This window comes from Takifugu flavidus, chromosome 3, assembly GCF_003711565.1.
Source record: "Takifugu flavidus isolate HTHZ2018 chromosome 3, ASM371156v2, whole genome shotgun sequence".
In the NCBI taxonomy this organism is placed as follows: Eukaryota; Metazoa; Chordata; class Actinopteri; order Tetraodontiformes; family Tetraodontidae; genus Takifugu; species Takifugu flavidus.
Genome location: NC_079522.1, coordinates 198,999 through 210,684, shown reverse-complemented (window position 1 = coordinate 210,684; position 11,686 = coordinate 198,999). Strand labels below are relative to the sequence as shown.

Here is an 11,686-nt window from a genome sequence, read left to right as displayed (position 1 = left end):
CACAAATCACAACACGCTGCCGTGAGGCACACGTGCACGGCAGCAGTGTCGGAGGTAAATGGTGCGGCGGTCCAGATCGAAGGCCAGACCCCCCCTCTATTTGTCTCTATCAGCTCTTAATGAGACCCAGGGACACGCAGGCACACACACTCACGCACGGCCACGCCTCCAAATTTCACAGGTTCTCGTTACCAGCAGCAGACCAGCTTCCCCAGTAAAGAGCGCCGGCCGGGGTGACTCGGGCAGCACCGGCGCCATTTAGTTGCAAAGGTTAAACGGGGGGGGGGGGCTAATGTTTACATGAGCGAGTCACGTTTCCAAGCACTGCTGGGATTTACAGACTGATGAAGGAGGCGGCGGTAAAGCATCGCGCGTGCTGCTGCGGCGCCGTTGACGCTGGCGTGCAGCGGGTCATCGTCCAAATGAAGCGGCGGCGAATGAGCTTTTTAGTCTGTCGACTGTTCCCTGGGAGCAATCGCTCGCCGTTATTTCTGCAGAAACGTACAGCAACGGCGGCCTGGGTTATTTAGGCCCCCGCTATGAAATCTGCAATAACGGTTTTGGTTTTTTTTCCAAATCTTCTCAAACAAACGAGATCTGATGTAGCCACGGCAACGGGTCGGGCTAGACGGACCAGTCTAATTTGATCGTTCTGAGTGAATTATTCAGGCGGGGAGGGGGAACAGCTTTTTGTCAGTCAGACGGCTGAAACAAGGCAACCACAGACGTCGCATCGCTCTCAGGATGTTTACGCAGACATTATTGCATCGGGGGGGGGGGCCCTCCACCTCCACTTCCACCTCCCCCTCCCAACACGCCCTCTCGCCGTGGGACATTTGGACTCAAACGTCGGTAAAACCTGCCTCCAGATCAGGTGTTGTAGATTAGCCAGAGCGGCGGCGCCGCCGACGCTGGCTCGCCTAAATGGGAAGGGAGGCCGTGTTTCACCTGTACTCTACCGAGACTCACAAAAGGCTTTTGTGAGGCGCTGCCGTGCGCGAGAGCTATTTCCAGCCCCCGCACGCTGAAGACGTGCAGCAGGAGGAGGCGAGCACCCCGATAAACTGCTGTTAAAGGGGGGAAACGTCTAAATAGTGAGGAAATCACACGGCCACAACAGCAAAATGAAAAGGAAATGGCATGAATAATGCATGACGCCGTGCACGGAGAGGATCCTGACAGTTATAGCACGTCGTGTAAATATGTGGCAGCTATTAGTCACTTGGTGTTCAGGGCTCCCCCTCCCTTGTCTTTGAAAGTAGAGGTGGTGGATGTTTTTGGGATGAAAGGTGCCACACTGAGCCATAAAAGAGGGCAGTGGGATTAAAAGCAAGTGTTGACTCAACTCTTCTATTCTACTTTATGGCGTCTGGCTATATTTGCCCGTTTATTAGCGCACAAGAGGCGCTGAATCACCTGTGAGGAGATGCAGATGAATGGGAAGGAAGTAGATCCAGCTTTTCGCACCAAAACACACCGGGGCTCCCAAGTGGAGGAAAACGGACGTGTGTGTGTGTGTGTGTGTGATGGAAGCGTTAGATGGGAGATGGGATGGGCGTGGATGGCGGCGTTGGCTGGAGGACACGGCGCAGAGGTGGCGGGCGCTTCCCGTGTGATCCGCAGGGAGATTGATGAGCTTTATCTCGTTGAGGTCTCGCCGTTATCATTAACTCGATTATCCGCTCTGGGGGGGGGGGGGGTCACATTCTTGGAGTAGTGTCACCTCAAAGCAGAAAGGATGAGGTGTGCGAGCGTTGCTAATCAGACAAAAGGCTGATCTAGATTTAGTTTCATTATTTCTCTATTTGGATAAACTCCGGGCGTGGGAATGACATCAGACAGCCCTAAATTGAGTTTTAAAGCAGGGACACCTTCGTTTTTAAAGGTAGCAGCGCCTCGTACTTGAAATATCGCTGCATTTAATCAACGTCGCGGAGCCGCTCAGTTTTAGATAATCGAGCCAGTTTTGCTTTGATGGATTCCTGTGATCAGTGGAGGCAATTTGTCGCAGATAATTTGTGGAGATGTTTACACGAGGAACACTTGGCCGTCCTCTCACCTCCGCTAAACATCACTTTAAATCATTGTTTTAACTTTTAGGCTAATTTAAAAAGCACGCAACACTGCTTTGGCATTTGTTGCGCTTTTATCCTCCAATTTTATTATCCGACAGAAGGCGGGAACGTGTTTTATGGCGCGTGGACGCTGCGCTACCAAGATGTGAACTCTTCTCTGGGAGTGGCGTTTCTCATCAACCCAAACTCCATATCTGAACACGCCGGAAGGAGAGGCTGCGTTAGCGTGGAAGAGGACGGGGACGCAGCAGAATCGGCCGTCAGATAATCATGAAAGCGCTTCAGTGCTTCTCCAGGGCGTCCCGGAGTTTGACAGAATTCCACAATCTTATCTGGGAGGATGTTTCCCCAGCGTGTAGATCCCTGCAGGGCGGCTGGGATTGAGACCTTTCACGACACCTCTAAATCTTCCCGTCCTGAAGTGAAGCGTAAATACGGCCTCGCCGTTCGTGTCGAACCTCTTCCCGCGACGCACTTAGGCAGCTGTTCCCATTAGCGTGAAATGTAGCAGTTTTATTTTTCTGAGTAATGAAACCTGGCATCCTGAGCCAGATGTCGGGGCCCTGATCCGTTAATTGCGGGCGTTAAAATGGCGGGAGGAGGAGGAGGGTGTAGTTCATGGCTATAAACGTCGGATCAGATTGGAGATACTCGTCTGGATGGATATTGCGACATAAACATCTGCGTAAATCTGAATGCATTGTTGTCGCGTGTTTATATTGCTCCCTGCACATGCACGTGCCGCTATTCAACTGCTAATCTCCGAGGGAGCGTGTGACACGGGAAGGGGGGGGTAGATGGAGGCCAGGTGTCTAGCCAAGCAGTCCCACACATGCCTCTATAATGGAGTTTAGCTTATTAGCTTAGCTTTGTGGGTTACTCTTCCTCCACAGATTATGTTTACACAGTTGCACACAAATTCTGCTGAGAGAATTTGCTGTTGGGCTCAACAAACCCGGCGCTGATCCATTAATCTGGCTTCACCAAGCCGCCCCTGCTCTCTACAAGATCACACAAGATCTGGTGGATCCTGCTTCATCCGCTCTGCAGCACGTTAGCCATGTTAGCACGCCGGGCGACCTGGACGGTACAAAGCTTTTCCACGCGACGGCAGGTTGTATGAGATGATGGTCTGCCCTGCGCCATGGCAACGGCATCAGCTATTATCTGCTGGTGCGAATGGAACCAATATTCAGAACCAAACTGTTGGTGCTGTGGGATTTAGGAAGAGAGAAGTGATGATGGAGGCTCACGGACGTGGATCGATCGCGCGGCGTCCAGTTGGCGCCCAGACGGACTCGTGCCTGACTGGGATTATCAGGACCAGCTGAGTCTTCGCACCCGTTGATTGACTGTTGATTAGAAACTTGAGGCTTCCAAACTCAAACCCGTCTTCGTTTCTCTGCTGCTTGTCAATATTCAACCGGCAGAATTCTAAATTCTTGCCTCATTTACCAGGACAGAAACTTCTCCTTTCTTCTCCCAACACGTCCCAGATCATTATTCTCTCTTTATTTGGCCGACGGCTGACAATTCCGGCTGTCGCTGTGAGGCAGAAGGGCCCAATTTATGCAGGATTATGCAGGGCTTTTGGCCCGTGTGGAGGTTCTTTACCCTGTTTTCTTAACTTGGAGAACAGAAGAAAGACGTGTGTCTGTGTGAACAGCAGCCAGACGTCTTCAGAGTAGAGGTGACTCACTCAGGACGCCGGGACTCACCTCCACCAGAGACCTGCAGCGGAATCAGTAGTGATCACCAGGAGCATTGGCTGCAGAGTGTGTGGGACTTTGCACATCGTTAGGACGCCACAGGAAGTGTGTGTTCTTCGCGTGCGTGTGTGTGAGACAGGTGCGGGGCTCTTGCCAGCCAGGTTCCATCTGTTATTTGCAATTTCATAGCAGCCGTCAGACTTATTGTGACTTTTATTTGTGCTTTTTGCTCCTCGTGCAACCCTGTTACACCTGGCGGCACTATGAGCTCTATAAAGGTGCCCTTTTAGATGGCGCCTTTAAAGACGTGATTTCTGGGACTTTAGATGGAGAAAACGCAGCGGCGTGGACTCCAGCTTTTGTCAGGGTCAAAGACAACGGCGTTACTGTGCTGCCATCCAGACGCTCGTCTTCTTCAGGTCCAAGGATCGGCAGGAGGCGTGCCAACGTCATGTTCTGGCCCGTATTATTGCCCATAAACCACATCATCGATATATCGGAGTGCAACCTTTCAAAAGCCTCAAACTTCTGTCCCTCGTGAGTGTTTTCAAGAATTTAAATTTCCTAAAATGAATAAAACAAAATACAAATAAAATGGACTCCAGGTCTGTTAGCAAAAATTTGCATTTCAATAAAAGCCGCAGCAAAAACAATAAAATAGACGCCGTCTCAGGTAGGAATAAAAATCTAGAGCTGCACAACTGAAGCAGGAAATAAAATAGCACTTTGTCAGTCACACCTCTGCAGCATTCCTCAGAATGGTGGATATTTGACCTCTACTGAAGGTCGCCGCTCGCTCGCTCGGAGGGTTCATTCCGTTCATTCTTCCTGGGAACAAGCCTGTCGCAGGTATATCAGTGGAGTGCTGCTGCGTCTCTGACGACTGTAACTCGCTCCCTTTGTTGAGTTCATCACGTTTGCACATGTATGATGGGGGGGGGGGGGGATATGTGCTTCCACTTGACTCTACAATGGTGGAAAATGGACACGGTAGGACGTGCGTTGGCCGGGAAACGGCTTGATTGCAGCAACACCGGCGTCGTTGAGCATGAGATCACGGCCATACTGATATTAGTGTGTTTTAATTGTTCCCTCACATCTTCAGCCACCTTTTGCACAGCGTGGACCTCGTGGACGTTCTGCCCGCGTTAATGCTCGGCCTCCACTTCAAAACAATAGTAAAATCGTCCAATTAACTCCGATTTGTTTCCTGTTCTCCCTTTAATTGGGTCGACGGCGGTTGCAGCATACGGTGATTTTAATGATGATGTGTGTGAAATGACAAAACTTTGCACCTCTCTCCACGTGCAGACCAACATCCCGTTCCTGCAGAACGTCCTGTCCAACCACCAGTTCCTCCACTCCACCGTGGACACCCAGTTCATCGACGAGAACCAGGAGCTGTTCAACCTGAAGCCCACCCAGAACCGAGCCCAGAAGCTGCTGCATTACCTGGGTCAGTGCGCATCACGTTGGCAGAGAGCCGTTTATTTGTTGCTCTCCCTTTTAGCCTCTAAATGAGCTTTAAATGAAGAAGAAACCCGCTGCCGGTACCCAAATGCAGCTCTAGTTGTGATTTGTCAGAACGCAACGAGGAAATAATTTGCTCTAAAGGAACGTAGCGGATCTGTGAGGCTTCTAAAGAAATCAATTACCCTCTCACCAGAAATATGATCTGGGAAACGCAGCAGCAAAATTACAAGACGGGAAGTTAAAGACTGCCAAAGCTGCTGTATACATTTGCGGTCGGAATGGGATTTCATCAGGTGAAGCCCAGCAGACGCTCGGAGGGATATTATTCTAATGTTTACCGCATCTGTGAGTCACCCCGGCCTCCTTCTGAGAGGAAAAGCTGTCGAAGGGGCGAGTAAATGAAACAAACCAGAGAAACTCCAGCCAGGTTGATCAATGCTGCTAGAAATGTGTTGACGCCTGTATCGACTGGAGCCGCCGCCTGAACGCTGCCTGTTTCTAATCCCTCATCCACTTTACAGCATCTGATTTGGTCTCTCCATTTTGACACCTGCTTTTCTAGGTCATGTGATGGTGAACGGACCGACCACGCCCATCCCAGTTAAGGCTAAGCCGTCCTCTACAGACCCTGTCATCCCGCCCGTCACCATGGGTGAGTCCCCGAGGAGGTTCAAGCAAACCCTGGTCAAAAGCTCACATCAACTCAGCTGGAAGATATTTATATATTTATGGATGAAGGTCTTGGCGCCAAATTGCCATAAATGCAGTGATTAGCCCGTTAGCGTATGATTAGCACGCTAAGCTGTGTTCATTGAAACATTTGAATGTGGTCGGTAACCTGACTAAACATCCCACTACGTCCGTGCAGCTTATGAACCATACGTGTCATGTCATGGACTGTTACCATAACAACCATATAGTAGAGCGTACTTACTGCATTCATTAACTTTGGAATCATTTAGTGTTTAGTTTCAGAGACGAAGGCTTTCGTTTACCAGTGATCTTGGACACTACAAACTCGTGGATCCGCGGGACAGTTTGTGCAGAAGCCAGATGATAAATGGGCCGCGTGACGGCCTTCCTAAATGATTCCTGTGTGGCGCTCAGGGAGGAAAAGGCTCCGATGTGGGGGGGGGGGGGGGGGTCCGAGGTTGGGGAAGGCACCCCTGGAGTCACACAGTAAAGTCCTGTGGCCAAACTGGGCTCTTTATGCAGCTTGTTAAGCCTGTTAGAGCGTCAGCAGTGGAGCTGTGGGACTCTTTCCCCTACACTAGCTTCCCAGTGAGTTTTCCAAACGCACTATGAGGGTGGAATATTAAAAAGGTCCATTTCCTGTTGCTATCAGATGCGCTGTTCAGAAAACGTTGACGTCGTTGGTGTCGCCGCCTCTCCGAGACGTCTAATTTTGGAACGTACCAGCAGGAATTTAAGCAGCTGCTTCTTTCTGACAGCAGCAAAACATCCAGCCATCATCAATCTGACATGTTTATCAGCGCCGCGCGCCGCCTCGGCACGCTCCCCGGCATGCCCGGCAAAACACGGATTCATCACAAAATGGCGTGAATAATATGAATGACAATCAGGCACCGCTAATCAAATCTGATATCAAAAAGCGAGGAGGTGGGGGGAGCGGAGCGGGACAGGGCTGCGGAGCTGCTGTGGAAGCCTGGATGGTGGTTTCCCTCCTGCTGGGTGCACAGGTGCCTCTCGGAGCGCCGGCCGCTCCCGAGGCCGCTGCTGCAGCAGCACACGCGGCGCGTACCTAAAGCCTAGTAATGAGATTTGTAATGTGCTTATATCCTTACTTTCATTCAGGGAAGGGATTGAGATGAGGGAGGGATTAGGCCTGTATTATCACACTCTGGGGGGAGGGCCGGGGGGGTTATTAAAGGAGAGAGGCCCGGGCCACCAACTAATCCCCATATATTCGAAACGGACAGGTGGACGCAGGCGCTGCGATGGATACGTAATGGGCAGAACTTTAGGGAGCGGAAATCTGGTTATGATCTAAATATGTTGCCAAATGTCCCTTTAAATGGGCGCGCGAGGGTCAATGATGCATCTCAGAGCTTCAGCGGTCTCCGAGGTTCCTGTCCAAAAGGCAACGCCACCTCCCACCGCCGCCACGTGAGCTCAGCTGTAAAAAAAAAAGCTTCTCCGGGGACTGTTTCCATCACCCTTTCCATGTCCCGTGCCAGCATAAAGTGGGTTATCCTGTAAGAGCTGCAGCATCGTGACCCACATACGGCTAATTTCAGGTGGACGACCATCTTGAAGACCAATTTCTGCCTCTAAAATCTCCTCCGATGTCTGAATCCTGCTGTTTCATGGATGCTGTAGGAGCCCAGCTTTGTTCCATTTTTCTGGATTTGTTGTAATAGAGGCCATCTAGAGGTTAATCACAGAGAGTCTCTGAGCTAGCTTAAAAGGAACAATAAATCACTTCCTTTATGCCCTGAAATGGAGGAGAACCTTGTCCGCATTCGTCTCTTAATCCAAACGTCTCCCAGCCTTTATACGGGAGCGTCGGTGATCGACTGTCGTTGCACAGCTCTGTTTAACACAGCGCTAATTAGGAGTCTGCTCAGGATCAACAAAGATGGAGGTGGTGGGCAACCTTCTCTGGAGGCAGGCGTCACCTCAGCAGACAGACAAGACAAGCTGTTATTACCCAATTTGTCTCCCTACGCAAATCGTACATCAAGAACCGAGCTGGGAGCTTCGCCGCTCGCTGCATCCAGTCGCATTAGCTTGCGCTGCAGGAGGTGAAACGACAGCGGCGAAAGAGGATAGACGTGAGCCGCAGAAGTGGGTCAGTCGTGAACTTCGGCGCCCGCCTGGGACTCTCGCCGCCTGGATGCGCGAAAGGCTGCATGCAAATGCGCTCACGCTGTCCTCCAGGAGAGGGACACATGTCGCTGCGGTCCCGCTTCACGTGGCCTCTTATCCGGTCGGAAGTTTGCAGAAGGAATCCAGAGGCCGCTGGAACGTAAATCACGCTCGGCTGCGCGTAGACGGGCGCTTGCTAGCGCGACGCCACGCCGCCGATCCGGCTCACTTAATGCGCCGCGTGTCGGACTAGCGCACCTGCGTGTGCGCGCGCACGCGTGGGAGGGTGTTCATTTCGCCGGCCTTGGAGACAATTATAGCCGAGATCGTTTGTTTCCAGGGACGAGGTACGGCGATAAAAGGTCGAGGGAGATGGAGGGAGCGAGCGAGCTGCGGCGAGGACGGCACAGCAGGCAGACAGCGTCTGATTAACTGCTCTAATTGATTGATGATTGCACAGGCTGCAGCAAAAAACGGATCCCAGACCTACTTCCCTATTCGTGCTCCTTTAATAGCCAGGAATTAAATGGAAGCGGTGCAGCGACGGGTCGCCTGGAGTTCCAGGGCGAATCTCTGCGGCGGACGCTAACTCGTTAGCCGCTACAAACTGGAAATGCCAGCGCCCGTCTCGGGGGTTGTCCTTGTGAAAGTTTAGCGGCTGGGATGTCGTACCGCCTCAGTCATTAGTTCTTTGAGGTGGGGGGGGGGGCGCTCGTATGTTGCCAACATGTCCAGCTGCCTCCATCCAGCGTTCCTCGGGGAACGCGTCCCACCGCATCCTGGAAACGCTCTAAAAGGATGTTGCTCCGTGTGGTTCACCTGCTTCCTGTTTATCCGTCAGCTTCCATTACCCTCGTGGTATTTTTAGCCACATTTTTTGCTGCCCCAGCTTTGATGTGGGCTTTGATGTGGGCGCAGCACTTGGAGCAGATTAGCCCTCCAAACTTTAGCGCTCCGTGATTTTGTCCTCCTTTGAATGGTTCCGTCCTCACTAATGCTTCAAAGATCCGCCTGGCAGCCCCGGGGGGGCCGTCTGACCTTTCACCTTGAGGCGCTGAGACACTTAAAGCGCTCCACCGCCAACTGGCGGAGGCTGCAGAGGACATTTTAGGGACAATTTTTGTCAGCTTGGTGCTGATGGACGATTTTCACAGCCGCCAATCCCGCGAGAAACAGCCAAGGAGCGGCGCCGAGGACCTTAAAAGCTTTTTTTCCTGCACAAGCTGGACGGTTCTTTGACCCGAACTCTCGGCTGCTTCATCTCTGCGAGAGAACTCTGGCGATTAGAGGCAGGAGGAGGGAAGCGTTTCCACCCGGCGTGTCCTCATCTGTGGGGACACAAACACCACGAAACACGATGTCTTAATCTGCCCGTTGCCACATTTGTGTGTGTTTGTTGCTCCAGTGTGACTGGCATCGGTCTTAATTGGGCCACAGCGCCGGTATCGCTGGTATCACTGGTATTGCTGGTATCACCGGTATCGCTGGTATCGCCGGTATCACTGGTATTGCTGATATCATCGGTATTGCTGGTATCACCGGTATTGCTGGTATCACTGGTATCGCCGGTATCACCGGTATCACTGGTATAGTTGGTGTCCTGGAGGTAAAAACAGCCGCTGGTGATGAATCGGACTCATTAGTGGTTCTGGAGTCTGAAAAGCACCGTCCCCGGCGGCGTGGTGGACGTGGCTCTGGTGTTTCACTGAAGAGCAGCTGCTTATTATCCTTAAATAGAAACGCCGTGGTCATACGTGGCCCAGCAGGCGGCACAAATCCATTTTTCAGGACCCAGTGGGCGGCGGGTCTAATAAGTCGACTGCTGAGCTCGTTCCCGACTTTGATAATTGATCTTCGCCAGCAGACGGCGATTGAAGACCCGACGTCTGAGTCGAGTGCCGTGCTAGCATGTGAAGCTAACAGAACGTGGCGGTTTCTTCCAGTCTTGACATTTTCCTCCTTTTCTACCAGGCGAGCCTCCGGTGGGATTCCGCGACGTGCTGCTGCGCGACGGCCCCGAGGGATTCGCCAAGGCCGTGCGCGCCCATCAAGGTCTCCTGCTCATGGACACCACCTTCAGGGACGCCCACCAGTCGCTGCTGGCGACCCGAGTCCGGACTCACGACCTGAAGAAGATATCGCCGTTCGTCAGCCACAACTTCAACAACCTCTTCAGCCTGGAGAACTGGGGAGGTAAGCGCATGCTACGCTAGCCCGACACATGCTACGCTAGCCCGACACATGCTAGCAGCAACTAGCCCGGCTGCACAGAATATCCGGGGAGGGGCCCAACGATGATGTGGTTTAAGCTGCAGCACTAAATTCTGTTCATCCCGTCGGCTCATTTCCAGCCTCGCTGCAGGTCGGCCTCACGTTGAGCTGATGACTGTGATTAAGTTGCTTTGTTTTTCCACCCTGAAAGCCCATCTCTGCCTCCCACGAGCTGCTCTTCAGCAGGTCTCCTCAATAGCCCGTGATTGCGGCAGCAGACTGAAGAGAGAAATTGATGAATCGGTAGAAATTCCCGCGCCTGGAACGCTCGCACAGTCGCGTTTAATTGCCTTCAAATTGGACGGATTGAAAACAGGCGCTTTGTAATGCAAGCAGTTAGCAACAAGGCCAATTAGCAACAGCCTTTGATAACGCCGCTGCTTAAAGTGTGATTCCTTCGGACTGTTTCATCTTCTGCAGTTGACACACACCCACAGAGGCTGGTGTGAGGTGTGTCCACCGCAGCCCTCCAGGTTGGAACATTTCATTTAATGCTCCATTATAGCCAAGCACTTGGAGCGATATTGCTTATTTTACGCTGAATGCTCGGAGTAGATCACAAGAACAAATATGAGGAGTAAACACAGGCCTGAAGTGAGAGAGGACTCTGTGCACCATTAGCCTTCAAAGTGGGTTGCTGCTGCCAATCCTTTGTGAGCTTAAATTGCTCCTGGTAACCGGTCACGGCGCTCCACTTAGAAGGAAGCGTTAGGCAACAGAGCGTCCGAGGGAGCCCGGAGCGTCCGGACGCCACCCTGCTCCCGTCTGACCGTTCAAGGTAAATCTGGGAAAAGTTGCATCAAACTCCGCAGGAAGTTGCTGCCATCGGCTGTTTTGAACAGAGCTTTGGTTACACGCCCGCCGCATACTTAAATGTTTAATAGCCTTTATTTGTTTAAAAGCCACCGACGGATTTAGATCTGGCGAGCCCACCGCTGCGCCACGGCGTCTCACGCAGAGCAGCGGGGCGAGCGTTTAGCTTTAAATCTCCTTTAGGGGACGGGCGGCTCGCACGCGGCGTTTGATCACTTTTTCTTTGGGTTTCATCTGTGCAAAAACAACGGGCACCCGTGCACGGAGGCCGCTCCCGGGGGCCGCCGCGCCATCCTTTGAGCTGTCATTTGGCTCCAAACTTTGGGATTCCTGAAACTACGAACTGCCTCCCTCGCATTTCAGATGCTAGTTTCCTTCCTTTTTAGGGCCTCCGACTGTATGAAAGTGTTGGTGAATTTAGCCGCTTTAGCCCGCTAACCCCGGGGTCAGGCACACAGCGTTGCAATGATCTAAAGCCAGAAGTAAAATCTGAGCTCATAAGGAGGAAAATGAGGC

General features: G+C 52.1%; 1 protein-coding gene across 2 annotated transcripts in view; it reads left to right on the top strand.

Moving 5' to 3' along the window:
• The window catches only part of LOC130522403 (pyruvate carboxylase, mitochondrial-like), a 128,864-nt gene that overhangs the window by 99,886 nt on the left and 17,292 nt on the right, over positions 1-11,686 (top strand). For both annotated transcript variants that reach the window (XM_057026786.1, XM_057026787.1), the window contains exons 13-15: positions 5,096-5,240; positions 5,820-5,909; positions 10,058-10,279. In XM_057026786.1, the coding sequence (XP_056882766.1) occupies positions 5,096-5,240; positions 5,820-5,909; positions 10,058-10,279 (457 nt within the window). The remainder of the gene's footprint in view (positions 1-5,095; positions 5,241-5,819; positions 5,910-10,057; positions 10,280-11,686) is intronic.